At 42.4% G+C, this 17,457-nt stretch overlaps 1 protein-coding gene across 3 annotated transcripts in view; it reads left to right on the forward strand.

Moving 5' to 3' along the window:
* The window catches only part of LOC306872635 (glycine receptor subunit beta-like), a 34,355-nt gene that overhangs the window by 13,709 nt on the left and 3,189 nt on the right, over positions 1–17,457 (forward strand). Inside the window, exons 6-11 of one of the 3 annotated variants that reach the window (XR_013784425.1) lie at positions 719–801; positions 938–1,078; positions 7,876–8,028; positions 8,290–8,360; positions 8,531–8,679; positions 15,812–15,961. Coding sequence is in view for 1 of the 3 variants with exons in the window: in XM_079421285.1 (XP_079277411.1) it covers positions 719–801; positions 938–1,078; positions 7,876–8,028; positions 8,531–8,679; positions 15,812–15,961 (676 nt within the window). In the remaining 2 variants the exon portion in view is untranslated. The remainder of the gene's footprint in view (positions 1–718; positions 802–937; positions 1,079–7,875; positions 8,029–8,289; positions 8,361–8,530; positions 8,680–15,811; positions 15,962–17,457) is intronic. The other 2 variants (XM_079421285.1, XR_013784426.1) reach the window with 2 other exon arrangements.

Raw genomic sequence — 17,457 nt, forward strand, 5'->3', positions numbered from 1 at the left:
AATATCAGTGCTTGATGCATTATTCGCCAGATGGTTTGCAGTAGATTAAAATTAGCCCTAAACAGTGTAGCTATATAAAGAGATTAATATGAAGAAAACGGTTCATACTGCTTTTATAATAGAAACATAAAAGGGTGTCACGTTTCAAATTCAAGTTTTTAAAGTGCTATTTGACTCCATTTCAAATCTGGTCCTGGAGTTTATTTATTTCACAGATATGAAATGCTTATTGCAACTCTGGCAATTTGTCCTTGTTACATTTGCTTCGCTGAAAGAGCTGTTGAAATGATTCTTCTCGTATTTACATCATTTGACACTTTTTCACTAAATATTTATCTTGTTGTTTTTCTTGCTATTTATTCTGTTCTGATTCTTAACCACAGCACATTTAGATGGCAGGATGTTTGAAGCTATGGCTGTTTGCTCAAGCTGAAAGGGTCTTTGTGGCAGATGAGAGAATATGCTACATCTTTGCTTTTCCATGTGTGTGTGAGCATGTATGAGAGAGCCTTGGAGTGAGAATCTCACCCCACAGCCTTCTTTTCTCTTTCTCTCTCTCGCTCTCATATATGCTTCTGCTGCTCCACATGCACCCAAGACTAATGAACCTTGCAGTGTGTGTGTGTGTGTGTGTCCTCTCTTCACATACTCTCTTGCACACATACCGTCTGTTCTAAATTCTAAAAAACTGTATTCAAGTAAATTCTCTTTTTTTCAGGTTGTCTGTCACTCTTTCTTGCCCTCTGGATCTAACACTGTTTCCTATGGACACCCAGCTCTGCAAAATGCAGTTAGAGAGCTGTAAGTTAAATACATACCCACACAAACTGGTACTCCTGCAATAGGACGAAACTACAGAATTTTCTTTTTATTTTAAGAGATGGAAATAAGGATGAGGTGACATGTTAATGTTAAGGTTGTGTGTTTTTGTATGTAGTTGGCTATACCACAAAGGATCTGGTGTTTATGTGGCAGTCTGGAGACCCTGTTCAGATGGATGAGATTGCTTTGCCACAGTTTGATGTAAAGCAAGAGGACATTAAGTATGGAAATTGCACAAAGTTCTACCCGGGAACAGGTATGGATTGACATATAAATAGACACTTATATTTTCATACATATTAAAGGAGGACAACACAGAAAGAGGACATAGTGTTCAGGATGGCAACAGCTCAAGAATAGCATACACACACAGACACACATGCAAGTGAGAAAACGCTGACCTCATACCTCTTTTACACTCCTAATTCAAACTCAAATGAATCAATACATCTGGGATGGATTGCTTGGCAGAACGACCTCAGTATTAGAGCCAGAGTCTTACTGTAGCATTTAACACTTGGAATGATCATGCGTTTCTTTTTTTAATGAATGTTATGATTGTGAAGTATCTTGTTAAAAATTATAAATGTTCATGCCTGAGTGCCTTCTGTTCTCTCATCAAGCTCTAAACACCTGATCCAGTTTTTTGTGTGAGGGAACTGTATGTTCCCATCTACTTCCCTTTTTGTTCCCACACCCTAGCTATGATTGGAATAGCATACTACCATACCACCCATGCCATTTCTGCAGTAACTAATTACAGTAGTTAACATGAATTAACAATACAAATACTTCTAAAACATTTATTAGTCTAAGTTAATGTTAATTCCAACATTTAGTAATTCATTATTAAAATTAAAAGTTGTATATATTATTTAATGTACCTGAGCTAACACAAACTGATAATGAACAGTTGTATTTTTTAACTAATATTAACTAAGGTAATTAAGACTGTAACAAATTTGTTGCTCATTGTTAATTAATGTTAGTTAATGCATTAACTAACTTAAACTTATGAAACCTTGTAACGTTACCTTAACATTTGCCACCGTTTTTTGTTTTTTTTACATACAATTTCTAGTGTATATATCTAACAGTATGCAAGTATTTCATTCAGAACGTAGCTGGTCTCTTGCTTTATTCACAAGTCTTTGATATAGCTACAGTATCTATGATGCTGCAGCATTCTGAGCCTGAGGCAAGCTGGCAGAGATGTTCGTGATAATGATACTGTTAATGTTGTTATAGACTGTGCAGGAAGTCGTGGCCTAATGGTTAGAGAGTCGGACTTGTAATCCGAAGGATTACAGGAAGTCGTGGCCTAATGGTTAGAGAGTCGGACTTGTAATCCGAAGGTTGCGGGTTCGAGTCTCCGGCCGGCAGGAATTTTAGGTGGGGGGAGTGAATGTCCAGCGCTCTCTTCACCCTCAATACCACGACTGAGGTGCCCTTGAGCAAGGCACCGAACCCCCAACTGCTCCCCGGGCGCTGCAGCATAAAATGGCTGCCCACTGCTCCGGGTGTGTGTGTGTTCACTGCTGTGTGTGTGCACGTTGGATGGGTTAAATGCAGAGCACGAATTCCGAGTATGGGTCACCATACTTGGCTGAATGTCACTTCACTCACTCACTCATTAGTTCGCTACCCTTTGCAAAAATGCTCCTCAGTCTCGACCTTAACATTTGACTCGCATATCAGTTAGCTATTACTCTGACATGAAGTCGATTTGAGAACTGTTCGACCTACAAGTAAAGCACAGCCTTTAATGTACAGTCAGTACCGCTGCTCCCTGTACGCAGAGTATGCAGTTTGCGTAGGGCACTAACTCCCAGGGGGGGCACAATCCCAGTTGCATAAAAACACAAAAAACAACAACAACAAAAAAAAGACATGTGGCGCGCCATTCCTGCACCCGCGCCCGCTCGCACCTCATGTTTGTGGATGAATGCAAATGATCATAATTGATGGACAACTACGCAAGTGAAAAGACATCAGAAATCGGTGCTGAGAAAAAAACAAAAAAAGATGAAAACGAAGCCCGTGCGTCACTTTCAGGTAGGCTACATTCATAAAATCATAATCCTGTGAAACGTTTTTGGGTCTTGAGGTTAATGTGTTTTAATGTAGGTAATAATTTCACCAACACATCTAATAATCTCTCCGAGATTCCATGTTCACTTATACGAAAGCCATGGTTTTAGCCATGGTGCGCAGGTGAATGCCTTCTTGAGGATGTGGAAAGCTTCTGTGGCTGCGGGGTTCCAGGACAGAGATTTGGCCTTTCCTTTGAGGAGATCGGTGAGCGGACTGGTGATGGTACTGTAATTTAGAATGAACCGGCGGTAGAAATTAGAGAATCCAAGGAACCGTTGTAACTCTTTGATGGTGGTGGGAATGGGCCAGGATGAGATGGCCTCCACCTTCCCCTCGTCCATGCGAATGCCACCACTGTCGATGACGTATCCGAGGAATTGAACGGTGGGTTGGTGGAATATACATTTCTCTGCTTTGAGATACAGGTGAAACTTCCGTAACTGTTTAAGGACCTCCGCAACGTGGTGGCGATATTTGGCCAGGCTCCGTGAGTAAATGAGGATGTCGTCTATATGCACGATAACAAACTAGTGGAGAAACTCCCAGAGCACCTCATGCATGAAATCTTGGAAGATCGAGGGAGCTTTGACTAGTCCATACGGCATAACCCTTCAGTGGTCATAGTGGCCAGTTGGGGTCACGAAAGCTGTCTTCCACTCGTCTCCTTGACGAATGTGAATGAGGTTCAACTTAGTGAAGATGGTGGCACCGTGTAGATGTTCCAGAAGATACCGGAACTTAACAGTGATATAATTGAGTTTCCTGTAGTCTATGCACGGCCTCAAGCCTCCGTCCTTTTTAGCCACGAAGAAGAAGCTGAAAGCAGCAGGGGACGTTGAAGGAACGATATAGCCTTGCTTCAAAGCCTCCTCGATTTACTCCTCCATGGCCTTGTGTTCGGGGAGTGATAATGGATAGATCTTCCTGTGGGGCACTGGCTCACCCGGAATGAGGTCGATGGCACAGTCCCATGGCCGATGTGGTGGTAACTGTGCAGTTCTCTTGGGACAGAAAACATCACTAAAGGGGGTGTAACAGGATGGAATGTCAATAGACTGCTTCTCAAACGGGGCTCTCGATGGAGGTGGAATTAATGGCCAATGGGAAAGGGACCGATGATGAAGTTTGAGGGAGATCCGGAAAACACTGAGAGAAGCAGCTGTCACCCCACTTTAGGACTTCACCCGTTCTCAAGGAGAGTATGGGGTCATGCTGCACCAGCCAGGGACGCCCGAGTATGATATCCACTGTAGAGCCCTCCAGAACCAGCAAATGTAGCGTCTCTAGATGAAGTTGGCCAATACGGAGTTGAATGGGACCCACCGTGTTTCGGACGTGACGACGAGTGAGCAGTTTACCAGTTATGGATTGGACTTGATATATGGTTTCGGTAGCTGAGGTCGGGAGTCGGAGCTGGCGGCAGAGGCTTCCGGCAATGAAATTGCCCGCTGAGCCGGAGTCAAGGAGGACAGAAACTGAAAGCATAACATTGGAGGCAGTAAGTTGAGTGCATGTGGAGAGACGATTCATTTTCCTTAGAGAAGGTTGGATGGCACTCACCATAGGCCGTGGAGGACGATGGCTGCGGGAAAGTCTGGTGTACATGATTGTATGCGATTGGAGCATCGGATGGCTAGTTGGATAAATCGCTCTAGTTCTAGTGAATCGTCATAGGCCGCTAGGTGCAGTCGAAGTTTCGGATCCAGTCCTTGACGATAGGACGTAATAAGAGATTGCTCATTCCAACCGCTAGCAGCCGCTAGAGTCCTGAACTTGAGCGAATACTGGTTAATGGACATAGAACCTTGTCTTAACCGATATAGTATAATCTCCCGTTACTCTGCCAAAACTTCCCGAAAATGGGCAAAGAAATGGGCAAGGAGTGATTGGATAGCGTGACCAGCCTGGTTCCAAATTGTTTCAGCCCACTGAAGTGCGGGGCCTGTCAGAGAGGAGGTAATAAAAGCAATTTTAGATTGTTCAGTGGCGAACATTTGAGGCTGTAGTTGGATGGTCAGAGAGCATTGTTAACAGGAAGCCATTGCACTCCTCTGCCGCGCCAGAGAAGGCCGCTGGTCGGGCCATGGGACTGGCGAACACTGTGTGTGAGGGAGAGCTGGTGGTGTTGACAGAAGGAGGTGGAACAGGAGCGGAGGGCGCCGGAGGTGCTGACGAGTTGAGTAATACCTTTCAAAGGGAATCCACTAGTTCCTGAAAGGGGTCTCGAGCGCTCATCCTGCCAATTCTGTGTTGGTCCGATCTTCTGTAACATATACTGGACAGAACACGGAGGTAAGTGAATAACAGATGAGTATTTTATTTAACAGGAGAGCTCTGGAGAAGTGACGAGAGACTTCAGGTGAGTAAGCCTACTCAGAGAAGTTCTGGAGGATGAATTCAGGGAATAACGAAACCTTCTTTGCCTCACAGGAACTCGTGGAGACGGAGACCGGGATGACAGGGAGCACACACCTCAGCGGGTGATTGGAGCTGGAGATGGAGGACACAACTGGAGAGAGAGATAGCAGGTAAGTACCACAGGTAAGTAACCTTAGCTAGTTCATGGTAATGATACCGAGGGTAGAGTCCACTTCGTATTTACGAGATCGGACAAAGACTGCTGCTGAGGTGTGTGCTTTTGTACCAGACTTGATGAGTGTGATGATGAGGGACAGGTGCTGGTGATCAGTATTCAGGAGAGGGAGTGCGCTGTGATTGGTTGGGAGGCGAGCCTGACTGATTCGTAACACCTATACTGTAAATGAACTATAAAAAACTGTTTTTGACAACATTTTGTATAGTGTATCATGTTGGGTAATTTATTCATGCAGTTGGCAGTTTGAAATTTATATGTTGAAATACAGTATATGCTCATCGATCACTGAAGTTGCTGTATATTATTCAACATCATTTATTATTGTATACTTAAAATAACTTATTAATATAAATTGCAAAAGAACAAATATTTATGGCTGTATGCACAGTATGTTCATATTAGAATAATTATGTATAAGACATCTAAATATAGACATTAATGGAATAATTTCTGCTCCACTTAATGTAGTGAAATAGAGCTTGTGCTCATCTGATTTATTTAGTGTAAGCTTTTCATTGTTTTGTTTTTGCTGTACTTTATATAAGGTTTTTGTTCAGTGTTTTTGTTGATATAAGTTGATTCTTTAGGGTCTTAATGAAAAGTCTATAACATAATTTGGTTAATTTCTCAATGGTAGTGTAAAAAAACATATTTTTTGCCATGTGAAAATCAGCTCTGTTTTTAGCAAGCCATTTTAGTCTGTGTTGCTTTAAATGTTAATGAGCTCTGCTGACCCTGCTCGTCACTCCACGTAACAAGTTTTTCAATCGTTTTAAATGGGAACGTCTTTTTAATGCCGAGCACTCGGGCGTTTTTTTCTCAGCGCCAAGAGTTGAAGAATGTTAATCTTTGGGTAAAACTTAGCGCTCATCATTGTCACTTTCTAGTCAGCCAACCAATCATAGTGGAGGAGGGACGGGAGTCGGGACTAATACCGTCACACCCTACTTGTACTGCTATGGAGAAGTTAATATTGCTTGTCTCCGAGTATTTATGTTTTAACCAGATGGAATTGCCGGAGTACCATACTATTGTTATGAAAAATAATGCTTGGAGAAAAATTTAATTCGCGATGCGTCTGCCTATTACTTCAGCAGATATTCCATATCATAGCAACCACAGCGTCTAAACTGAAGAAAAAAAAAAAAATAAAAAAATAATAATAATTACGCTGCCCTTTTAAGCGCTCACAGCTGACTTTGGTGGACACATGGCCTGATTGTAGTTTCTACATGTCTACGCCACACCGTGACGTAGACATGTGGGGGCGTGTTTAAATTAGCCGTTTTAGGAGGGCGTGGCAGAGTCTTAACTTTTATATACAATATCTCTTTGGTTTTAAGACTTTAGTCTTTGCAACTTCAAGGATCTTATCTATGCACTAACAGCTTGTAACACTACAAAGAGAAAGGAAGACTTGAAATCGCATTAAAAGACCCCTTTAACACTGATTTCACAGTGACCCAAGGAGACAGATTAACTCATTTTATGGAATCTGCAAATACACACACACACACACACACATATATAGAGACACATGAGCACTGGACTAAGAATGTGTACTGTAAACGTGTTAGAGAATAAGTAGCTTAGATAGATGGGTGTTTCTTCAACTATGGGCAAATTATGGCCCTGTGGATTTTTCAAACTCACTATTTTATTTTAGTCATTTTGTCTAAAATAAATGTCATTTCCACCACATTCACACAAAATTATGTATTTTGCTTGATAACTATGGTGGAAATGATAATGATGGAAACATTTTTGGAAAAATATGGCAGACTCCTAAAAGTATCCTAAAAATCCACAGAATTGAACTTGACCAAGAATTCAAATTCTTGACAGAATTTGACTAAATGATATCTTAATTGGAAATGACATGCAATAAAAAAAATATTTAGTTCACAAGTGACATTTGTAATATCTTGAATTTTCTTCACACCTCACAGTCATCTCATATTTCATCACAAGCTCTCCACTGACACTGCTGTCTCCTTGGTAACCAAGTACAGTTACTTAAAAAAGAAATCTGTAAGGAGCAACATTATTAACTGTGGAAATGATACTGCTATATGATGTGCTATATTGTTGTAATTTGTGTAAAAAATGATTAAATAGTTTACACAGGCATTTAAATGGTTTGTTAATTTCACTCTTTGTTAACATTATTAATGTAATATTTTTGAGATTTTAAGATGTTAAGATTTTAAGTCTGAATATGGGATTAGTCTAAAACAATAAAACCCTATTCAGTACATAAAACGCATTTTGTAGGAATATAAATGAAGATATGCTACAACACTTCCAACATTTTCATATCATTTTAATCCATTCTCTCTTGTTCCCCCTCTCAAAATCTATAGGTTATTATACTTGTGTGGAAGTCATCTTCACTCTCAGGAGGCAGGTGGGATTTTATATGATGGGTGTTTATGCTCCCACCCTGCTCCTTGTCGTCCTATCATGGCTGTCCTTCTGGATCAACCCAGACGCTAGTGCAGCTCGAGTCCCTTTAGGTGAGTTAGCCTTCAGATGAAGCTGTCAGTTAAAACAAAAAAACACCACATACAGTAGCAAGCTGTTATTGGAATTGCAGTGTTGTGTTTGATGACCCTTATCAGAGTTGCTACAGCTCAGTCTTTAAAGGGTAAAAATGTTAAAGAAAGAGATATATCTTTCCACTTACACTGGGAATTTCATCCGTCAGTCATTCCCATGATTACCCAAAGTCCAACCCGTTTTTCCTCTCTCATCTCTCCATATTCCTCCTTTCATAGGCTCCACCTCTCCTTCATTCCTTTCTCTCATTTGTTCATCTGTCCATTCAAGGGATGGCTGTTACTCCCAGGTCAGTTTTAACATTAAAGCATCATAGGTAATTTTATATCTTGTGGTAAAGTGAGAAGAAACTCAAGATATCTGCTTAAGATCAGGGCACAGTATAGTGATTAATGAAGTTACAGTATGCAACTACATGAGGAAGTCTTCTTTCTTTCTGTCCTGTCTCTCTCTCTTTAGGTATTCTGTCTGTTCTGTCACTGTCATCCGAGTCTATGTCTCTAGCATCTGAGCTTCCTAAGGTCTCCTATGTGAAAGCCATTGATATCTGGATGATTGCCTGTTTGCTGTATGGTTTTGCCTCTCTTGTGGAGTACGCTGTGGTTCAGGTGTGTATGCACATGTCTGCTGTTATCTTGTATTGAAACATTTACATTTCCTTGACTCAGGACATTGCAGAACTACAGATTTAGCTGTTTCAGCACTCTGTATGGGCGTTTCACACTTTTAGAAAATAAACTTACTTAAAATACATATTTCACAATTTTTTTATTTTTCTACTAACCATATGCAAAAGTGGAAAAACACAAGAGAATTCATTTATTTTTGTCATTTTCCTTAATATAAACATTTTCACCACAGTGAAAATTTGATTTACATTTCAGCTACATTTAAAATGATATTTTCAATAGCATTCTGTAGTGACACTGAATTTGAGTAAAATGGGAGATTTCTGTCTTGCCAAGGTGTAATTCGTAGGTATAGCATTTAATGTATCCTAAAAACACATATAATTAAATGTTATTTTAATACTTTTTGCATAATTTGCAGCTTGAATTAATGAAAATAAAATAAACAATTTTAATAAAATAAAATAACCATAAAAAAGATTTTAATATAGTTCTGGAAACTGTGGGCTTTTAATGATTATCGAAAAGTTTGCCACATTTTGTAATAAATATCTGCTTATGTAGCAGTATACTGATGTGTTCTCACTCGAGTCTTATGTCTCCATGTGTTTTGGCCCATATTATAAGGATTTCTAACCTGTGTTTGACTTTGAGTTTTAAAACTTTATCCCAGAACCCAGCAGTTCTTATATAACTATTCCTTAAATTGGAATGCCATCTACTCCTCAGATTTCTTTACCGAAAAAGGCCTCTTGTCAGCAGCACAAGGAGCTTGGCAGCAGACGCAGCATCTTGCTCCCTACTCAGAGAACATGGGTTACATTAGTAACCCGAGACGTTCTCTTTCATGGGTTCACTCGACACTGCGTATATTTATACTACGGGGCCATTGAATGCTTGAATCTAATTGGCTGAAGAACGTTCTAAGGTGTGAAATTATTTTCAGGGAATCGCACAGCGAACGTAGTTCCAGGCACCGCATTACATGTCTATATCACTTCGCCAAATGATTTGCATTATTTCAAAGGTCCTTACAGCCTAAAACAGCAAAAGAACCAAAACCCACAATGACACTGGCCAAACAAATAAATATAGTAAACAAAAGGATAAAAACGACAGTGTAAGGGAACTGTTGTGTGTGTGTCATGTGTTCCTGCCTCTTGTGCCCATATTTGGTTTGTTTCCTGTCCTTGTTAAGCGTAATCATTAGTTAATTCTTGTCTAGCCGTGTTCGTCTCGTTATCTATGATTTACCTGTGTATATTAGTCCTGTCTGTTCAGTTAAACTTCGTCTGGTCTACTCGTTACTCCCCGGTGTTCCTGTCTGTGGTTTGCCCTGCCTTCTCTTGCCCTGCCTTGATGTTATTAGTAAAGACTATTATTTTTTTTTTTAACATTTAAAGATTTAATAATCAAAATAAACAAACGTAAAAGTACAGCGGCAGCCCCTCACGGACGACTGCCGCACACAAAACACAAAATAAAATCCAGGCCTGGTCCTCTCTCGTCTTCCACTGTCGTCACTCCTCCTTTTATCCTCCCGGAGCTCCTCCGTGGGACTCGAGACCGGTGAGTGTCGCAGGTGTCGCTCATTATCATTAACTCCACCGGCCTCGCTCCGTTCCCACGGCTCTCGGCCCCGCCCCACTCACCACATACCCCCATCGCCCCTCGCAGGCCGGGGGGTACCCTCGAGACTGCGCTCTAACCCCCCCCCCCCCCCCCCCCCCCCCTCCTCCTCCTTCTGGGGGGGACCCGTTAGGGCGGCCGCGGCGTACCTGGGGGTACGGACAGATGAGGCGAGAGAAAAGGAGACGGAAGGATGAGGAGTGACAGAGACAAGAGAGGGGAGAGAGGAAGGAGAGAGGACCAGGCCTGGATTTTATTTTGTGTTTTGTGTGCGGCAGTCGTCCGTGAGGGGCTGCCGCTGTACTTTTACGTTTGTTTATTTTGATTATTAAATCTTTAAATGTTTGCCGGTTCCCGCCTCCTTCTTCCCGAATCTACGAACTTTCTTACATTGGTGCCGAAAACCGGGAGGAAGGAGGGACACACTGTGAGAGAGCCCTCGCTGCTGAGGGGGATCGCGGTGCTGAGGAGATCGGGCAGCAGGGAGTAGCGGGGGCGGCCGCTGGCTGCCCGAGGCGGCGGTGGTGCTGGAGCGATGGACCATCAGGTGGGACGGAAGGCTCGCTGCCGTGCTCCTGGGTCGAGGAGGGGGTCTGCCGTCCGAGAGGGAGCGGAGGAGTCGGCGCCATTCGCCGAGTGGCCGTAGCCTGCTGCCATCCGCCATGTTGGGGAGGAGCAGGGAATCGGGGACTCGCTGAGGGACCCTGTGAGGGCCCCTGACTCCTCGTCATGCCCAGAGGAAGACTCAGCTTCCTAGCCAGCCCAGGAGGGCTTCTGGTTCCTGTGGGATGTCCTGTTTGTCTGACCCTGGAGGGTTTCTGTCGTGTTTTGTCTGTCTAGCCCCGGAGGGCTCCTGATACCCCCTGGATTCCCCATGGAAATTTGGGGGGGGGGGGGGGTTTTGGGGGTAGTAGAGCTCTGGGTGGAGTGGGCGGGCCGTAGGAGGCCACGGCCACGAAGACCACCCGCCATGGCTTCCTGAGCTCCCAGCTCCGCCGGGGCCTCCGTCTGTTCTGCTCTGGAGGTCCCCGTCCTGTGTTTCTGTGGATGTCTGTCCTGAGGGGCCTCCAGAGCGCCCACCCCCCCTCCCTGATGGAACTGTTAAGGCTCGGGACGAGCCTTTCGGGAGGGGGGAGTAATGTAAGGGAACTGTTGTGTGTGTGTCATGTGTTCCTGCCTCTTGTGCCCATATTTGGTTTGTTTCCTGTCCTTGTTAAGCGTAATCATTAGTTAATTCTTGTCTAGCCGTGTTCGTCTCGTTATCTATGATTTACCTGTGTATATTAGTCCTGTCTGTTCAGTTAAACTTCGTCTGGTCTACTCGTTACTCCCCGGTGTTCCTGTCTGTGGTTTGCCCTGCCTTGTCTTGCCCTGCCTTGATGTTATTAGTAAAGACTATTATTTGAAGTTATATCCTCGTCTGCGTGTTCCTGGTTCCTCCCTCGTGTGTGCACCGTGACAGACAGATCATATCCATGTTTTTGCCACAAAATTACGTTTTATATAGATACTCTATCTCTCCCGCTCTCTCTCCCTCACAGACGCACAGTTAGTACTACTCTTGACGATTTTATCAGTAACGTAGTTTAACAACTTAAAAACTACATGACTTTAAGTTTCACTATAACTAGAGACATTGCTGCCGAACACTTTTGAGAGATGCACAGACTCACAGAGGTAATCTCTCTCTCTCTCTCGCTCATAACTTAGTTATTACCTGTATTAACTGCATTGGTCTGCTATCAACGGCTCAAGCCTCCATTACGGTTTAAAAGGACATTTTGGAATTAGCAAGGGAGGTGTTGGATGAGATGCGGAAGAAATAATCCTACTCACAATAGCGATTTAAGTAGAAAAAACGGACGAATGCCCTGAGATATGTCATCTGATCAATGTCTTGAGGTGTGGCAACTGTAGTGCTATGAGTGGAATAATTGACTTCGGTTCGCAAACCCGAGGTGTAATGGCCATTATTTTTCTAATAATAATAATTATATATATATATATATATATATATATATGCAAACCTTAGCAATAAATAAATAAATAAAAATTGTTTAACCAGAACACACTGGGATCTGCATTTGCAATAATCAGTCCCTATAACATTCAACATTATTGAACCACTTTTTATTCAGTACGAGTCAAGGGGGAAAAATTAAAGTGCTTGAAGGATTCTTTGGTTAAACGTATGTATAAAATGTATTTTTATAAAAAAGACCATATATATTTTTAGACCCTGCTTTAAAGGTTCACAGTTTAAATTTACAATTGTAATATACAATGTCATAACATTTTGATCTGAACAAAAAATTAAATCTGCTTAGTATCAATGAAAAATAAAGTGCTTGCAGGATTCCTAAAGAAAACAAAACAACTGTAAAACAATCAAATAAATACAGATGTTGCACATTCTCAGAACCTTTCAACTCGGATTTCACAGGTTTTTCAGTTTGTATTTATGTTCCGCGTGGAATCTCCGAAACCACGATGCGAGCAGTGCCCCAACTGCACAATACACCCCCAACATGAGAGAAAGCTGCAGCCGCGCAGCGAAATCCAAGCAGGAGCCAGACGGGCATGCATCTGAACGGAATCCAAGTGAACCCCCAAGAAAGCAGTCTTTTGAGAGGCGGTGAGAACACTCTTTTTGGCGTTCATTCTGAGGCTATGAAACAGAATGTTGCGAAGGAGAACATCCCAGTGGTAACTTACTGATTCCCTGGAGTGGGCTAAAATGAGCCAATCATCCAGGTAATTGAGTATACGGATGCCCTGGAGCCTCAATGGTGCCAGAACAACATCCATGCAGTTTGTGAATGTCTTTGGTGTCAAGGCCAGACCAAAGGGTAGAACCTTGTACTGGTAAGCCTTTCACCCAAAGGTGAACCTGAGAAACTTGAGATAACATCATCCACCACGAAGGAGAGCCCCTGGCGTCTTGATGCAGGATGAGGAAGCCCACAGGGACCGATGTGACTGCTACAGGGTCTTCTGGCTCTGGGAGAGAACCGCACGTCTCCTACCACATGAGCAGCAGGTGACAAAGGAACAGGTGGTAAGGGGAGAAATCCTAATGCATCTCCCATCCCCCATGTAAAAAGAGAGTGAGGCTGAACAATTGCTGCACACCGAAACGCGCTGGGTGGCGGATGTAACAAGAACTGAATGAAGAGAGCGTGTCAAAAGCGGGCAGAAACGTATGAACGATCTGGCCCCCTGAAATTTGTCGACCACAGAGTTGACTGCCTCCTCAAACAGCCTTGCCATGTAGGACTTCCCGATAAGGGGGCTGGAGTTCCAGGAAGGAGCCGAAGTTGACGAGAGGTGTCGTATCCTCGATCGCCAGAATGGCAGTATCCACCTTATTCCTAAATGTGTTAGTGAGTTAGTGAGGTGGGCGGAAAATGGCTGCTTCCAGATTCTGGAGATCTCCTTATGCAGATCACTGAAAAAGGGCAGCTTTCTCCACGCAGGCCTTGAATTTAGGCCGATCAGAAACCACACGTCGAGCTTAGATGACTGGGATTCGCGAGGCTCGTCGGGCCAATCAATAGAGAGCTTCTCTATAAGCGCTGAGTAGGCACGAAAGGCTGCGCTTCCTGGCCGCTAGGTGGGAGAGCGTTGGCTGAAGCAGGCCCGAAATCTTCGGAGTCGGATGCCGCGGTGTACAAAACTTCCTCTAGCCCGAAGAAAATCGTTTCACGCACCTCTGGGCTTAGGCATAAATAATCATGCAAGAATCCGCACGTGGGCTCAGGCGAGAGAGAGAGAGAGAGAACAGGGCAAGGCCCATCTCAGATTCCAGACCACGATGGGGGAAAAACGGATAACGTTTGAAGAAAACCGCAAGCCTAGTGCTAAGTGTTTTGAGATGGTGGTTTTCACAGAATTTACATTTTAGAAGCGCCGTAAACCATCTCGCACACATGCGAAAAACCCAAACACTAAACACACTTACTGTGTGGGTTGTCGCAAGCAATGAAGCGAGAACACGGCGGCTGGCAGCGACGAAACTCCATGACATTTCACCGCAAGGAGAACAGAGTTCCACTATCACGGATGCTGAAGTGCAAATGAAGAAAGCTCAACGAAAAACAATCTGAATATCGTACCAGAAAAGCTGCAACAGAAGGGCAAAAATGGCCGCTTCATGGAGGCAGAGAAATCTGAGGAGCACATGGCACATTCGCCAGTATATGGATGGCGACGCAAGAGCGTCGAGGCAGTGCCCGTGCCATCAGCCAATGAATTGGCGTGATTCTATACGGGCCTCAGAAAATTGGCACACCCAGAGGGCGTTCCCATTGCATCATAGCTAAGCAGCGTCGAGTGATCCTATGAAAGAGAACAGAAACTGCAACAAAAATGCCTTACTAAGGAACAATGAACTCCTCCTGATCTATGAAACAGATATACAGTTCCTGTGGTTATATTGTCCATCAATCCTGGAAAACTGGGGTAAGAGCTCTGGGAGCACGGAGCTGTATAACACTGCAATTTACATTCTGCAATTACAGAATAATGTATTCTTAATTTTGTGCTGAAAAAAGCAGAAATATATCTATGAAAATGACCTGAAATTATTTTGACATGATTTTGTGTGTTTTAAATTTTTATATATGAATTCTCTCAGGGAAAAATCAACAAAGCAGTAATATTTATTTATCTTTTTAAATACCCAATTTCTTTCAATTTGAGTGCAATATGATTTCTGCCAGGAGATGTGTGATCAATCAATATAACAGAGAAAAGGCTAGAAGATTGCTACTGTATATACATTGGGCCTAAAATTATATTTACATTTACATTTAGTCATTTAGCAGATGCTTTTATTCAAAGCGACTTACAAATGAGGACAAATGTACAGTATTTGTTACTAGGACACTTCAGCTAAACAAAAGTGTATGAATTTCATTGCATTAGATAAGAAGTGGTGTCTGGATCTGAACTTTAATTTTTTGTATAATTACTGTTCACAATATTATTAAGTTTTCCCCAGGTTCACACTGGTGCAATTGCATAAAGGCTTTGACTATCTCTGGTGTAGTCTTTCAAATTAATATGGGCAGTTTAACAGCCAGAAAGTGTCCAAATATCAAACTTGTTCTTGTCAAATATCTAGCTAAAAAAAGTGCTTTATTTCTTTTTAAAAAATGCCACTTTATTTGACTTTTTATGTAATGGTATGTAATATGTATGCCAAATGTGTGGCATAACAGTGCAAACACATTTGTCTGACCAGTGGAAGATGGGGGAGTGTCATGTTTCTTTATTGAGGTTGTACAAGGAAAACATGATGCCTGACGTAAAGGGCCTTTCTTCAAAGTATGGCATAATGTTTGTAGATTAATGGAATCATGGAACATCTTACTATTCATATTGTTGTTCAGTATTTTCTTATAATGTTTTTTGGTTTTCGAAGGTCATAAGGGAGCATTTACATTGCATGAATTTGCTCTGTCTGTGTGCTGTGTCCCAGGTGATGCTGAACAGTCCCAAGCGCATTGAGGCAGAGAAGGTAAAGATGGCTGAGAAAGAAAAAGCAAGAGAACAAGAGAACAAGACACCAGCTAAAACTAACAGTGCCAATGGCACTGGTGGGACACCTATACATGTCAGCACACTACAGGTCAGTGTGTGTATGCACGTGTATTCCTTTAAAGGGGACCTATTATGCAAAAACTACTTTTATAAGGTGTTTGAATGCAGTTGTTTGGCCGCAGTGTGTGAAAACAACCAGCCTATAATGTTAAAAATCCACCCACTCATTTTTTTTAATAAAATCAATATATCATGAACAGTTTCTCCAAATGAGCTGTTTCAGATTCTCCCTCTGTTCACGTCACTGAGGGAAAAAAGTCCCGCCCATTTGTGACGCTCTCTTGCCCTATTAGCATAAACACAGCCCTGAGTGAGAAGCTGCAGTCTGCCATTACTGGAGATATATGTTTTGGGATGCACTAATGAACATACTGTAGGAGTCTCCATAAACTCCTCCCATCTGAGCTGAGGACACTGTGGTTAAATTTAATTTTCAAAGGAAATATCCTGGAAAACATCGGTAACGTCCCCAAATGTTTAGTAATCAATACCAACGCTTCGTGTGCGAACGTCAGCTCTAGACAAAGTAAGTATCACGCATTTGTTTTCCAAATTGCCTTTCTGAAAGAGCTTCTTGGCACTCTGTAAGGCTAATTGCTAAAGCTATCATTGTCTCTGCCTGTTTTCAATGATGCTGCCTTCAAGTGCTACCAGAATAGGAATGTGGTAACATTAGTTAAAAGTTGCATATGAAAGCAATGTGTGTCGATTGCTTGAAGTTGTCGAGCTCATAATCAGAAGTGGGACTTATAAAGTTTGTGATAGCATGAGACCATCTATGGTGTTATTTTTATGTAATGGTATGTAACCATTACATAAAAATAACTGCCGTGCTCCCCCTCTGTGTAATTCATAAACGCAAATTTATTATGCACAGTATAATCAGACTAGGGGTGTGCGATATGACGATTTTTGATCGTGGACGATAAAAATGTCTCCACGATCTGCTTTTTAAGAAATATCGTAGTATCGCGCTACCGCGCACATTGTCAAATACAGTTCTGGCGCCGCCGTCTCTATATACTGTACAACACGACATACAGCTCTACTGTTACTCAGACAGGACACTGCACTTATTCGCGATCGCAAAATTACATTATTTGCATACAAGCCTTGCTGGTTAAATGTTTAATTCGCGCGCTGGTCTGGCGTGCGCTTGTTCTGAGCGCATACACCTGAAGCACGTGCACTAAAACGCCTGTCTAACAGCGCCTGATTACTCAACTAAGTTATATTTTGCGCTAATACTGTCAAAACACACAAGGTTTACATACAGACTGCGTTGGTTATCTCTAAAATGAAAGTAAATAGTTAAGAGAGAAACGGATGCGTGCCTGTACTGTATATTAGATGCGTGCAGCTCTTAAAGGGACAGGACACTAAACGTGCTGTCGACTGTCATTAAAGGGATAGTTCACCCTAAAATTTAATTTCTGTCATTATTTACTCAGTGGAAAACCAAACAGTTGCTGGTCCACATTGACTTTCATAGTAGGAAAGAAAAATCCTATGGAAGTCACTGAG

The sequence above is a fragment of the Barbus barbus genome, assembly GCF_936440315.1.
Source record: "Barbus barbus genome assembly, chromosome: 7".
Taxonomy (NCBI): Eukaryota; Metazoa; Chordata; class Actinopteri; order Cypriniformes; family Cyprinidae; genus Barbus; species Barbus barbus.